Consider the following 15035-nt stretch of genomic DNA (forward strand, 5'->3'; position numbering starts at 1 on the left):
GGACGAGGCGGCCCCCAGGCGAGGCTGCGTCAGCTGTGTTCCGACCAGGGCTCCTGGAAGCCAGGCGCGCTGGGCCTAAAGTCTCACACTGCTTCACTGACCTGACCGCGAGCGGATGTCCATCAAAGCCAGACACCCGGCAGAGTTTTCCTCAAGTATCAGGCTTGTCTGCTGAGCTGTCAAGTCTTCTGTGCATTCGTGTAACATCTGGGGATCTTATCAGCTGCCAGGTGGACGGATCCCACTGTCCTCACGGCCAGGCAGCCTGGTCACTTCGGTGACTTTGTAGCGACACGCCTACGTCATGGCAACCACGGCTCCTTTTCTCCCCCTCCCCGGATGGCCGGGAACAAAGCAAAGAGCTCAGGAGGACTGGAGCGCGGCCGTGACTGTGACCAAACGAAGCCAGGACCTGCTGTCCAGGGCAACGCAGGAAGGGCCCCGGAGGCCACCGGGCTGCTGTCACAGCTGAGTGCAAGGGCCGGGGGGCTGCTGCTCCCAGCATCCTGGCACCTTGCTCCTGGGCGGGCCCGGGCGTGGTATGGGCCTAGGTACACCATAGGCCCAGGTGGCCGCCCCTCCGGAGGGTCGGGGGATAAACCTTGGTGTTGTCATGGCAGCGTCTTCTCTGCAGGGCTCCAAGCTGGGAAGGCTGCGTGAGGGCGGCCGCTAGGGCCTGCACCGACCCCCCGCCCCATCTTGGAAGACGCCCCCCCCCCCCCCGCCCCGGGCCTTAGGATCTGGACGGGCTCGGGGCCTGCTACCCTCCATTCTTCCCTTTCTCCCCTTTGGGACGGGGCTGTTTGTCCCTCGGAAGCGGCCGCCTGTCCGGTTCCACAGGCTCTCAGCCGGAGAGGCCCTGGCCTCGGTGAATCGCCTCAGCCGTAGTTCAGGTGAGACTCGGGACTTTTCTGAGTTGATGCCAGAACAAACACGTTCTGCGTGTGAGGATGTAGATTCTGGGGGGCCAGGGGCAGAATGCTGTGGACGGGCTGTGTCCCGCCCCCAAAATTCATATGTTGAAATCGTAACTCCCAAGGTGATGGTGTTACGAGGTGGGGGGCTTTGGGGTGATTAGGTTAACCTGAGCCTCGTGAGACAGGATGCCGTCTGCAGGTTCCCCGAACTGAGCCGGGATCCAGCAGGTGTGGCCACGCCCAGGCCAGCCCCTCTGTTACCTACAGAGGGGGGCGCGGTGACTTTTTATTCTGAGTCCAGAAGTGTATTAATTGTTGTCATTCAGTTAGCTCAGCTCAGTTTCCAAGGCTCAGTCCTGATGTAAAACCTCGGTCTCCATCTCTCCCTCTCCACCCTGTCCCGCCCCACCTGGGCGCAGATTTGGGATGGATGGGGCGCTGCTCTCCACTCTCCCTCCCCCCAGTGTCTCCCTGGACCCAGGGCGGGGCGGGGCGGGGAGATGCATGCACCCGCACGTGTGGGCTGACTTGCCGGCTGTCTCCTGGAGACCAGTGTGTGGGGTTGGCCAGGCGCACCACCGCCACCCCTGTGGCGCCACTTCTAGCCGATGCCGATGATGGCCACCCTCCCCTGGGGCCTCTGCACCAAACCTGGGCCATGGGACCGCTACTGCCTTTTGGGTGGATGCCCCTATACACGTTGAGTTTCAGGTGCCCGGTGTGGCAGTGTGATACATGGTACATCCGGTGGACACCACGATGAGCTTAGTGAACGCCTCCACCACATCACACAGTCACCACTCCCCTTCTGCGGTAAGAACCTTCAAGATCTACCCTCTTAACATTCACATTTAGAATACGGTGTTGATAACTGTAGTCACCACGCTGAACAACGGAGCCTGGAACTTCCTCATCTGTAACTGTAACGGGAGGTTTGTATCCCTGGGGCACCATCTCCCCGTCTCCCACGACAACCCCCTGCCCGCAGCCCTTGGTAATGACCATCCTACTCTTTCTCTGAGTTTGGTTTTTCTAGCTTCCACATGTAAGGGCGATCACACAGTGTTCGTCTTTCTGTGTCTGACTTATTTCGCTCAGCCTAACGCCCTCAGGGTCCATCCGTGTTGCTGCAGATGGCAGGACTTCATTGCTTTTTACGGCTGAGTAATATTCCATTGTGTGTACGTACATCGTCATCCATGCATCCGTCAGTGGACACTTAGGTTGCTTCCATATCTTGGCTACTGTAAATAATGCTGCAGTTAACATAGGGGTACTTATATCTTTATGAATTAGTGTTTTTGTTTTCTTCAGAAAAATGCCCAGAAGTGGAATTACCAGATCACATGGTAGTTCTGTTTTTAGTTTCCTGAGGAACCTCCACACCGTTCCCCACAGCGGCTGCACCCGTTTACGTTTCCACCAACAGTGCGCGAGGGCTCCCTCTTCTCCGTGTCCTCGCCAGCGCTTGCCATCTCTCGTCTATTTCCTGAGGCTGTTCTGGCAGGTGTGAGGGGGTGTCTCCCCGAGGTCTGGTTTGCATCCCTGACATCCCTGGTGTTGAGCACCCTCCAGCCATTCTCACACTATGTGCTGGCTGAGCCACAGCTGGTCCCTCCCACAGCATCCTAGGTGAACCCTGCCTTCCGTCTTCAGAGTGTTCTGTCCGCGCCTTTGGCCTGGGGTTACAGGAAAGGCAGCTGATGGGGCCCCAGGCCCGGGGCTTATCCTGGGAGCCCCGTGAGGGCAGAGACCGCCCCCAGCCCCGCCACCTGCTCAATACTCACCTGGATCCAGCGCCCAGGGGGAGTTGCCCAGGAGAGGCGGGTGTGTCCTGAGGTCCCCGAGGGCCCTGGGATGCCCCCTCAGATGGATGCTGGCTCTGCACCCCAGCTCACAGGGGAGGCTGTCTGCCCGAGGCTGTGGGTTTCTTCACAGCATCCTTTTCAAGTCTCCTCTTTTTCTTTGCTGCCCCTCTGCTCCGCCGTGTGGGACAGTCTAGTGCACGAAACAGCGCGCCCAGGCCTGGCGGGCAGCTCCCGCTACCTTCCAAGAGCCATGTCTCCACCTCTCCCAGGGCCCCGTCCTCTCTCCCGAGGGCAGGCTCCCCTGGCGCCTGGGTTCTCAGAACCCGACCTGCACACCCTCCCAGCTCTCCTGTTTCTCGCCTCCCCTTTCAGGGCTGACTTTCTGGAACAGTTGCTAAGAGGATGTGTTCAGTATCCGGGGATAATCTTACGTTCTGCCTCTCGTTTCTGGGACGGGCCGAGGCAGTGATGCAGAGCAGGCCTGTGCTCTTGGGACACTCAGGCTAAGATGCTTTGTGCAGGGTGGGGTCAGGGGGTGACATTCCAATTGATCCGTGACAGTGTTTCCCTGAAGCAAACACTTGTTTTTAGGCCTGTGTTTATATGCATCGAAGTTTGATCCTGTCTCTGACACCTTACCAGCTGTGTGACCTTGGGCAAGTTACTGGACCTCTCTGCCTTATTCTGTAAAACAGGGTAGAAACAGTGCCAGCCTCCTAAATCCTTGTGAAGATTTAATCAGTTCACATCATGGAAAGAACTTAGGAGGGTCCCCGAAACATAGTAAGTGCTCAGTAGTGTTGGGTGGGATCGTTATGGCTGTTATACTTTATGCCACATTCAGTGATTTTTATAGCAAGATGGCACCACGTGTGCCGTAATTTAAGGAGAGAGTAAAGGTCCGATATGGATTGAGAGGGAGGGAGGGACTGGCTCACGGGATCACGGAGGCCTGCAAGTCTGCAGTCTGCAGCATGGCCGCAGCCTGGGGACCCGGGAAGAGCTGAGTCTGGACAGTCTGGAGGCAGAATTCCCTCTCCCTCGGGGACCTCAATCTTTTCCTCTTCGACTGATTGGACGAGGCCCACCCACACCGGAGAGGGTGATCTGGTGGTCTACATGTTCATCATGGCTACAAAACACCCTCAAGATGACATCCAGACAGTTTGAGCAAACATCTGGGCACCGTGCCCCCTGCACTTTGGGGAGGGCTGGGCCAGGCGTTTCTGGACACTCCGCCAGGTGACTGGCCTTCCCTGAAGTTGGAGGCGGGAGGTCGTGATGGGGGCAGGCTGGCCTGGCGCGGGTACAGCGGGGTTTGCAGCAGCTGCAGGAGTCCAGGCCGTGTGTCCACAGGGAGAGGCTCACTCCTTTCCTGACCCCCACGCCCTTCGCTGGGCTCCACTCTGAACCGCACAAAACTGCTGACATTCAGTGGGTTTTGACGTTAAAAAAGAAAAATCATCAGTTTCTTAGCTTTACTCCACTTTCCATGTGTGGCTATCGTACCTTCATTTCATGTTGCAATTATGTGTTTCCAGATCTTTCTTGCCCCCAGACCCTTGAGCTCTGAGGGCAAACGCTGGGCAACCTTCACCTTTTCACCGCTGCCCCCCACCCCCCGCTCCTGGCCATCGGTGCCGACGGTTAGGGCACACGCTGTGCTGACGCGAGCTGCCCACTTGAATCCCCAAAACCACTGACGAAAACGGGCACTTCCTCCCGAGACACTCCCTCTGTGATGCCAGCCTCTAAGGGATGCCCAACCCCGCGGTAAGGAGAGGCCAGCCAGGGTCAGAGCGCACACGTGGTGCACGCACATCCCTGGGAAGCGGTGCCATGGCCGGGCACACTCACGACTGGCATCTGCAGGATGCCGGGCTGCGGAACGCGCTGGGTGGCTTCGTGCCAACCGTGGCGAGGTCCCAGGGCCCGTGTCTGGGCGCGCGCTTCCCACCTGCGCCTCGCGTCCTCGGGGCAGGCGGCGCAGGGGGAGCGGCCGGTCCACCCCTCCACCCGCGGACCCACCGACCTACTCACCATGGGCGGCGCGGGGAGGGCGCGCTCGGCTGCTGCGGCCTCTGCACCTGCCTGGGGGCGGCCGGAGGTAACGGCGGGCAGGTTCCCGTGCTCGCGCCCGCAGCTTCTTCCCCTGTCTCTCCGGGGAGGGCGGAGAGTCGCGCGCCTGGAGGGGTGGGCCGGGCTGCGCCTCTGCGCCCGCGGGGAGGGGAGGGGCGCGCTGCGGGCTGAGGTCGCGGCGGGGTGCGCCTGCCCGCCCGCGGGGCTCCCAGGTGGCCTTGGGGGTGCGCGCGCGGGCTCCCGGGTGACCGCGGGGGGTGGGCCCTTGCCGAGCACCCTGGTCACCGCGGGGGTGCACTCGCGGGGCTCCCAGGTGGCCGCGGGGAGACGCGGGGCGCGCACCGCTTCCGCTTCCGCCGAGCAGCTCCCCGCACCCCGCGCAGGGCGCGCCTCCTTGGCGGGGCTCGGGGACCAATCCCGGGAAGGCGGCGCTGCCGGCCCCCTCCCCACCGCCTACCCCGCCCATAAAGCACCTCTGGTGCAGAGGAAAGCAGGGCTGCGGGACCCTTCTGCTCGGTCTCAGGATGAGGTTCTGGCTGAGAAATGACGAGATGGCCCTGGAGGAAATGGTGCAGAGACTGAATGCGGTTTCCAAGCGCACTGGTAGGCGGAGCCGCTGGCCCTGAAGCCCGTTCTTGAGCTTGACATCATGTGCCGAATCTAGGGAGATGCGGCTGGGTTTTCTGTAACAGCCTGCATTTCTTCTTCCAAGCTGAGGTAACAGGACAGCAGAAGGACGGCTTTGGTCTGGCAGCTGATAGGCTCCGTGGCCGGTCAGCCCGATTTTATTCCGCCTGGGAAGGGGGACCGAATTGCGGATTGGTGGCGGGCTTTCTGGGAGACCCCAGGTTTGTAGGTGGAGCCGTGGTCTGAAATCTGCTCACTCAACCCGCATTTCGGCTTCATGGCTACAGTCGCAGTGGAGAAAGCGTATGTGTTTGTGGCCTGAAAATAACGTGAGCCCGGGCGTTTGGAGCTGGTGTAGGGCTGGCGGAGCGTCAGAGGCTCGTCTTGAGGAGGGGGAAGCTGGTCGGTCAGGTAGTTCTTCTCTCCACCAAATATGACGCGAACCTAAGACAGATGTTGGAACGCGGTGTGGCTGTGGAGCGGGGCACAGCTTGACTCGATGCTCGTTTTCTGCCCCGAGTAAAGGATGACTCACGATTAGCTTTGAGGACAAGTTCCCAGGGGGTCGTTTGGATTCAGGAGAGCCCTGCGCAGGCCGCGCTGGGCGCTGCTTTCAGGCGGTCACTTCTGAGCCTTCCTGCTGCGTGTGCAGGGGTACATCGGCCTGGGCTCGTTTTCCTTGAAATGAGTGGGAAATAAGCGGGTATTATTAACAGTGAGTCGCCAGCCTTTTGCCTGACGTCGCCCTGCGTTGTTACAGACCGTGGCCTCGTTGTCTGAATAATGCTTTCCTGAGAGATTAGGTTACTTGGTGTGGGGCATGGTATCCCCCCACCCCTCTCTTATAAGCGCGGGACCCAAAGATTTGGAGAGCAAAGCAATGACTAAGTCGGTGTAAACACACTGTATGTGATGGTCTAACCGAGACTTTGGGAGACATTGTTTTTAATGGTGATTTTTGTGATTAAAGCTACTGGATTTATTGTAAATGGGTCAAAAGCAAATAAAGCCATTTTGTGCCACGTGGCCCCTTATTCTTAGGAAGGGACCCCTTTTCCTGACAGGCAAGTCGCGTTTCGCTGGGTACAGGATGCGGCGTGCAGCTGAGGTGAAGGGCACGGGACTGGGTTCCAGGTGCCCTCTGCACTGGGCTGGAGCTGGGATTACAGAGCCAGCGGGAACTGTTCCCAAGAGTGATGTCATCCCTGCGTTTCAGGGATGCAGGCTTCTTGGTGAGCTTGGGAGACGCCTGTGCACTTAGAATTGTGAAAAGGCCTCCTGCCCAGAGCGGGGAGGTGCTGACCGCCCCCCGAGTCATGCTGCGAGCCGGGCCCTGGGGGACCATCGCCTCGCTCTAAACAGCAGCTCTCTAGGTGTGTCCTTTGACACACCTGTGCTCCAGGCTCCAGTCTCACCAAGACTCTTGAAAATCCAGGTCAGCAGATGCTGGCCTTAGGAACACCCCATCGGGCTTGGTTAGCAGAGACCTGCTTCCCTCCCACTAACGCCGCCTTTTCACTCCTGCAATGGGGAGGTGCCGCCGGACGGAGGCTGTGAGACATGGCGCCGGGCGTGTGTCGTGCGGTGTCGACACGGTGCCCCCCGCCGAGCGTGGGTGGGTTACACGTGCTCTTGTGGGAACGGGGATATAGGTCACTGTAAACCCCCTGCCAGCTCAGGTCTGTATCCCGAGCACTTCCTCGGAGGAAGCTCCGTCCGTCACAGAACGGCTCTGTCTGGAGGCCACAGAGGTCACCTGGATGCTGCCGTCGCGATTCAGGGGAGGGGCTTCGGAGCGGAGGCTCGGGTGCCCTGAGCTCTCCCGGGGCTGGGTGGCAGCTCCCTGCCCGGAGCTGGACCCTCCGAGCCCCTACCCCGGGCTGGCAGCGTCTTCTCTCGCCTGCTGTGCGGACGGGCCGCCCCCTGATTTCAGCTGCAGGGTTATCGTGGCCCCGGGTCCTCCAGGACAGTCATCATCCGGCTAGTCCGCCTGTGAGGGAGGCGGATGCTTGCCGCCCCTGTGGCCTGTGAGCCTGTTGACCTTGAGAATTTAAATTCTCTGGACTCTCGAACTCAATCTTTAGTCACAGGGCCAGGACTCCCTTCCATGTGATTGGGCTCCTCTTCCAGCATTTTCATTGTTTTGGTTTTCTCCCTAGATTTGCAGTAAGTGGTGACAAAGTACGAAACATTTGAGGCAGGGATGCTAATGGATCGAGCCCTTGTAACATTTGCCCAACCGGAGCGTCTGGATCTTCTGGAGGGAATCATCTCAGGTTCCGGGGCCACCCCTAGAGTTTCTGATTCAGGAAGTCAGGGGCCTGAGAATTTGCATTTTAAGTTCTCAGGTGACGTTGAAGGTACTGGTCCAGGAAGCAAAACTGGAGAAACACTTAGTAGAAACGTCTTCAAATCTAGTGCCACCTTCTCCACTGATTGCCCTTGAGCGAAGTGCCAGCTTCTGTCGTGGGTGGACGGACGGACACACGGATGGATAAGGATGGATGGTGGGCGGACGGACGGACACACGGACGGATAAGGATGGATGGGTGGGCGGATGGACGGACACACGGATGGATAAGGATGGATGGGTGGGTGGATGGACGGACACACGGATGGATAAGGATGGATGGGTGGGTGGACGGATGGACACACGGATGGATAAGGATGGATGGGTGGGTGGATGGATGGACACACGGATGGATAAGGATGGATGGGTGGGTGGATGGACGGACACACGGATGGATAAGGATGGATGGGTGGGTGGACGGACGGACACACGGATGGATAAGGATGGATGGGTGGGTGGATGGACGGACACACGGATGGATAAGGATGGATGGGTGGGTGGGTGGACGGACGGACGGATGGACCCGTGGACGAGGTTGCACACAAGACAGTAAAGATAGAAGCTCTACCACATTTCAGAGTTCTCATGTCTCCTGATGAGGGCTAACAACTCCTAGCTCTTTGCATGTTGAAGGAACAAATCATTGGTTTGCATCAGGACGTAAGCAGTGAACGGCCTGTTCAGCCCCGGGACCCTTACTCTTTATCCAGACATCTTCCTTTCTGCCCTTTCGGTCCCATCATCTCATCTTTTACACCACCTTTAACCACAAGGCAAGAAGCTAAATGCAACTGCTGTCCCAGCTGCTAACTCGGCCTGTTGGGGGCAGGGATGCTGTCCCAGCACCATCGTTCTAGCAGCACCTGAGTACATGGTGTTCACGTGTCTGACCTGTTCCCTTTAAGGACCCAGGCGTCCCACAGCCGTGTCCTCAGTTTGCAAGAAGTGAGGCTTTGTCGGGTTCCTATCTCTGAGCTCCCTAGAGAGCCCCGACAGAGGGAAGCGGATGTAGCTTTGTGCCAGGCCTGACCTGAGCCGTCTCTTTGTAGGGAAAACAGACACCGTTGGGTGGAGAGGACGTGCAGGAGACTGACGGCCCGGGGGAGGGGCCGCTGCAGCCACAGCCTGTCCTCGCCCGTGCGGCCTGCACCCCGCAGAGTCCGCTGTGCGCTGGGTTGTTCCTAAGGAAACCGTTCGGCTCTGCGGCTGGTCGTTGTGGTCCTGCCGCCCCCCTGCACTCCCGCCCCACCTGGGACAGCCTGGCTCCAGCTCAGGACTGCCACCTCCGCCCCTGGCGCACCCACTTCTGGCCCGAGGCGGGCTCTGCCCTGGTCGTGCCTGGTCCCTCCAGGATGTGCCTGCCTGGGCAGGGGACTTCCTCCCTTCTGCGTGGCAGGGCTTGTGGTGGCTCTTCTGTGTCCAGGGTCCCTGGTGACGCTCACTCCTTCCTCCGGACCCCCGACTGGTGCCCACGCCCTGTGGTTGGCATCGCTGGGGCTGAGCTGCCTTTTCTATGTACCAGCCTGAGTCCTACAGCCAGTGAGGCGGCCCGGCCCCCCTCCCCTACCATCAGTGCTGCGAGGAGGGCGGTCACCTCTCCCCGCCCCCTCGTAACACTTCCTAGGGGCTTGCTCGGGATGACAGATGGGAGCACAGCCCTTCTCAGCTTTGTAAAGTGGAAACAATGGCTTTATCGGAAGAGCTTCCACACACTGGCGAAGCAGTAAGTGGTGCTGAGGGCAGCGTTTGCTGAAGTTTCGTGAACGTGCCTTGGTCACCCGCCCTTGCAGCTGTCCTCTGTCTCGAGATGCTTGGTGCAACCCCGGTTTCCTCCCCGGGACTGAGCAGGGTTGTCTTTCTGATTTGCCAGGTACCGCCTCTGAGGTTCCAGAAGCGCCAGGCTTCGCGTCTCCTCGAGATGTGGGGACTGTCCTCTTCCTGGGGAAGTTGTGCTTCTCCTGGGTTGCTTCAGGGAGTGAACCCGGGAGATGAGGACGCAGGGGGATCTTGGGGTGAGCGCCCCCCGGCTGATCGGCAGCTGGAACCTGGTTCTTTCTTCTCTGGTGGGTGGAAAACTCTGAGGATTCACTTAATACCTCTTTGTTAGGTGTTTGGTTTTTCATCTTTGGCGTTTGCTTTTTCCCCATACATAAACAGACCAAACATGGGCAGTTAATGAGTCAAAGAAATCGTGTGCTCCTCTACAGGACTTAAGATCTGAGCAAATGATTGTCCAAATCTTGTGTTTTAATAAAAGGAAGAATTATATCTTACCAAGGAGAGGTCAGCATGTAATTAAGAAGCTCCCTTCAGCCTCACACCCCCTTGCCCTGTGCAGAGCTGGGCCTCGGCTGGCCACGCCCTGGCCTCTATTCACGTTATTAACTACGTCATTTGGCTAACATCCCAGTAATGAAAGGTGGGGATTCTCCAGGCGAGTGAGAAGGAAAAGGAAGTGCCCCGGGGGAGTGGGAGTTGGCTCAGGGGGCCGGGGCCGATGACCCAGGCGGGGCAGGTGTGCAGAAGACACACACCGGCGAGTCCGGGGCCCAGGCCCCTTTCCCCAGCTCAGACCCCACAGATGCACACGTATGAGAGGAAGTCGAACTCCGGGGAGGAGACTTTCCAGAAAATTTAAAGTTGAGAATACAAAAGAGCCGATGGTGCTTTCTCAGCTTTCGAGCTAAGTGCCTCTTATGTGTCTCAACTGGGGTTTCAACGAATGCGCTGGGTTTTTGCTTTATTCCATTATTCGTAGTGTGAAAGAAATGAGTCCCAGCCTCAAAGCTTGACCAGTTCCTCATGCTTGTTGTCATCGGCGTGGCCGTGGTACTTACTTCAGCAAAGGGAAGAACTGGTATCAAAATGTCACCGGATGATATCTTGGACGAGATATTAGGGACGGTGAACTAACGCCTCCCATACGACTTCACTTTTGTAAGGGTGCTTTGTCTTTAAGGACAAGATTTTCTACTGTTCGATTCCTGAATCCTTCAGAAGGGGAACGTGTCATTTGATACTTAAATGATAACAGAATGTGGAGAGCAGTCGAATGCACATAGATGGTAGGCCTCCGTGGTTTATCAGTTTTATAACTATGCCTCCATCAATTCTGGAGGACTGAAGTTTTTACTGTCTTCTCATCTGAAACCACACCCTTAGTGTGGACAGGATCACTCATTCCTGTGGACACTTTCATTCATTCACTCACCGGACGCCTAGGGAGCAGAACCAAGGCCGGGCGAGCAGGGCGAGTATGTCCACCACGTGGAGTGTTACTGCGAGGTTCTGTCCGGATCCGGAAGCTTCGCCGGGAACAGTCCTCAGACACAGCCGTCACTAAACGTGATCACTGTTAGAACCTGAGCAGTTCACGGGCTGCGTGCTTGTCCCCAGCACGGGGAAGACCCTTATGTAAAATGTGGCCCAGCCACGACCCAATCCGTGTCTTTGATTTTTGTGGGAATTCCCTGGCGGTCCAGTGGTCAGCATTCCACGATTCCACTGCAGGGGGCACAGGCCCGACCCTGGTCAGGGAACTAAGATTGTGCATATGCTGCAGCCAAAAAGAAAAGAAAAGAAAGAAAGAGTTTTACACACACAGCGTAGAAAGGGCCTGAATCACCTTGTCGTCTGTTATCTGTGTTTCAAAAGATTTCTAAAGTCATATGCCTTGGGCATCATCTCCAGATGTTGTCACGATTGGTCAGTCAGTTGTGACGTACCCTTTATTTAAAGCAATTAAGCATATCATTTAAGAAGCTCGTTTCTAAGAGTAACTAGTTCCAGACCCTGTATGGCCTGTTTCTCCACACATGGTTTTATTCCTAGGTTACAGAAGCCTCTGAGTTTTAGAACCATAGCACGTCTTACAGGTTACCTTGATCGCCCAGCTCCCAGAACTTTCTTTGTTAGAGGGAAGACATGTGCCTGGAAATGACAGAAAGCATCCCTACTCGATGCCCCTCCTGAACACGGGGCAACTTAGGAGGGACTGGCTGCGCGGCTGCCTCAGGAACCGTCACTAGATGGGACCACAGGTTGTGGCCGAGAGCGGTGCCAGGTCATGGGGCTGAGCCCGAGGAGGGCTCGTCAGGTGTGTGGCCGCCTGTGGACCTCAGTGCTCACTGGACCCGAGACCACACAGCCAAAACGAATCCCCTCTCCCCCCGACCCAGTGCAACAGGGGCACCAGGCACCAGGTCGAGGAAAAACCCAGGGAGGGATGAAGTGGGCGGTAGGGCCAGGCTTGTCCACGCTTCGCGGGGCAGGGGCTCCTCGGGTGCACGTGTGCTCACCGGTGCGACGGCTTCATGGGAATCCACTGACTCCACGTGTGAGCCACGGGCTGCCCTCTGTACGCGGTATCCCAAGAAGGGCGAGGGGCACACTTTTTGCACCTCAGTTCGGAGCGTGGCGCTCCCACCTGTGTCCCGCCCCCGGAGGGTTGAATTTTCAATCACCCAGTGTCTCACTTGGCATCAGAGCTGCACTGAGTGACTCCCTGCTCCCCTGGCAGGGTTAAAGGGTCTTTTACTGCCAAAAGCCATGCCATTTATGGAATTTCCTAGTAACTTGAGGCCATGTTGTATGAAATACACCCCTGGGTCCAGAGAAGTGAGTCCGCTTCGTGAATGGCCTTCAGCTTACCCGGCCAGCGCCCTCCCAGGAGCCCTGGCTCTCAGGAGTCTTTGTGACGCTTTCCCGGGGTCTTGGGGAGGAAGCGCCCGCCAGGTGCTGGTAAAATCCCGCGGTCTCAGGATGCTCTGACACCCGAGGCTGCAAACGTGCGAGACAGAGAAACCAGCGGTTTGTGAGTGAGGCCCCAGCGCAGAGCAGACTTCTGGAAAAGGGTTTAATTAGTAACATCTTTAAAGCAATTAGATATTTGGGAGAAAGTGGATTAACCCCGGCCACTGGGTGGGAAGACCGTACTGGGTCATAAACCGTCTGCACCGGTGCGTGGGGGCGAGTTCTGACTCACCGGCCCGACCCCCAGCGTTCAGGGTTCTCTGTGCGAGCCGCACGCACGGGGAGGGACACAGCCCAGGGCGACGGCTCGCTGCGGATCCCGGTAGGGACCACGTTTCCACGTGGCTGTTCCCAAGGCGCTGCACCCTGGTTGCGGGAAGGAGCCTCTGTCCCGGACGTGCCACATCAAACGCACCATCTGTTTCCTCTGGATCATGTGCCGGGCCAGCCTCTCTCGGAAGCCGGTGTGAAAACGCCAGCGTGGACGGCATCTGCTCCGGCTTGGGTGTCGTGTCGTGTCGGGAGCGCTCGTGGGAGGAGGGTGAACCAAGGCGTCATGGTGCAGCCCTGTCACCCGGGCTCTGGGAAGGGCACCCAGGTGCTCCCCCCGCCCACCCTGCGACCTTGAGCATCTAGTAAGCGCCCGGAGCCCGGGGAGCCTCGGTGTCACACGGCGTAATCGGCCCGGACCTGCGTGCAGGGCTCTGCCACGCCCAGGGTGCCCGGCCGCCGGCCCCCAGCACAGGCGTCCCGGGACGGTCCCGGGCGGCCTGCTCGGGGCCTTGGCCGAGGGGCGGCTCAGCGTCTCTGTGTGGAAAGTGTTGCTCACCAAACAAAGCAGCGTTAGGGTTTCCTCTCCCGAGCCGAGCTGCAGGAGTGACAGGGGGCGGAACTGCCGGTTTATTTCAAGAGAGCCCGGGCCGTGTCCCCTGAGGCCCTCCTGCCACGTTGTTTGTTTGGACTTGAGGCTTCCTGAGCTTGGAAGGGGCTTTGGCTCTAGCAGCCCCTGAGGCTGGGAGCTCCGCCACCACTCCCCACCCCCAAGGAAGGAAACGCCCAGGACTTGCAAGTAGACAGCCGAGCCTCTCCTCGCCCACAGCAGAGCCCTTCCCTGATGAGTCCTGCGCCCTGCAGCCAGGCCCCCCGGTGGGCAGCTGCCCGAGTGGCCTGGCGGTGCCGGGCGGTGTGGGGACCGTGGCCTGGACGTGCACGGTAGACCCGAGGTCACCCGGGGCCTTGTCCCAGCGCAGCGCGCAGCGCGCAGCCCACGCCCGGCACCCCCGCTCCACGTCCCGGAGTCGGCTCGGCTTTCGAGTGAGTGTCCCCGACGGAGCCCTGCGGGGCAGCCCTCGAGTGGGCCCGTCCTGAAGACCCGCTGCCGCCGCCGCCGCCACTGTGTCCCCGGTGGGGAGACGACACGATGGCCGAGAGGGGCGCGTCCCGGGGCCCCCCCGGGCGCTGGCTCTGCCCGCTTCCCCTGCTGCAGTGCTGGAGGCGTCGGGCGGCCTCACGGTGCCCACAGCCCGGTGAGGCGGGACGGGTGGCGCTGGTCACGGGGCGTGGGAACCAGCGCCTGGGTCCCTTGGCGGGCGGGCGGCTCCCTGTATATTTCTTTCACCTAAGAAATGTGTGCCACTCACAGGACTTTTCGGAGAAAGGCTGGAATAGAAAAGCCGTGTTGGGCAGCCTTGACTGAGGCTGGGGTGCGGCTCTTATCTGGTTCACTTTGTCCTCTGTCCTGAGGGCCCCGGGCTCTGGCTGGGAAAGGCTCAGCCAGACAGCGCAGGACAAACCCTCGTGGGTCTCGAAGGATGGTTTTTCTGGCTGACTGCCCCAGGAGTGGGGCTTCCACGGGGCTGACTTGGAGAAAAGAGCCCCGTCTCCCTGCTCTGCTCCTTCGGCAGGGGGCCCCTTCCTCCTTCGGGGACCTGGAGGGCGGAGGGGGGGGGGTGCTGACCAAGGCACGCTCCGCGCAGCCATGAGGCTGGGATCGCTTCCCAGGACAGACGCCCGTGTGTCTGCAACGTGCGGCATCAGAAACAACAGGTCAGAGCCGGCCCCTCGGTGGCTCGGCCCACGGTCCTCTCCTTTTTGGGGAGTGTCGGATAGCTGCCTGGTGCTGGGGGGCACCGAGAGAGGGGGCAGGGCGCCCCGACTGGACGGAGCTGCGCGCGTGGCCCCGGTGGAGCTGGACTCAGCCTCACGCTGCCGGCTCCGTGGCCGTCGTTCTGGGCTCAGCCCAGTCAGCACCCACGACGCAAGGCCGTTCACCAGGTCTGCTGACTCCTGCCCTAAGCTCAGCGCGAGGGGCCGTCACCAGGGGCTGCGTGGGCCCCCACCTGGCCCGGTGCACACAGGGGTGTGAGTACTCCGTCAGACCTTCTCCTGTCTCCCTCCCAAGCCCGCGGTGGGCTGGGCACTCCACCCGGGCGGCGGGGTCCCCGAGTAGCCTGACCGGACGAGCCCTGACCCTGGGGATGTGCGCCGTGGCTTTTAGGGTGG

The 15035-nt window shown here is 59.5% G+C and overlaps 1 protein-coding gene across 8 annotated transcripts in view; it reads left to right on the forward strand.

Moving 5' to 3' along the window:
* MCF2L (MCF.2 cell line derived transforming sequence like) overlaps positions 1-15035 on the forward strand; it is a 123336-nt gene that overhangs the window by 32494 nt on the left and 75807 nt on the right. For 2 of the 8 annotated variants that reach the window (XM_032611559.1, XM_032611561.1), the window contains exon 1: positions 5329-5407. The exons of 5 other annotated variants lie outside the window; for them this stretch is intronic. In XM_032611559.1, coding sequence (XP_032467450.1) covers positions 5329-5407 — 79 coding nt within the window. Of the gene's footprint in view, positions 1-5328; positions 5408-13978; positions 14060-15035 lie in introns of those variants that run through there. One more of the 8 variants, XM_032611563.1, reaches the window with a different exon arrangement.

This window comes from Phocoena sinus, chromosome 18, assembly GCF_008692025.1.
Source record: "Phocoena sinus isolate mPhoSin1 chromosome 18, mPhoSin1.pri, whole genome shotgun sequence".
NCBI lineage: Eukaryota > Metazoa > Chordata > Mammalia > Artiodactyla > Phocoenidae > Phocoena > Phocoena sinus.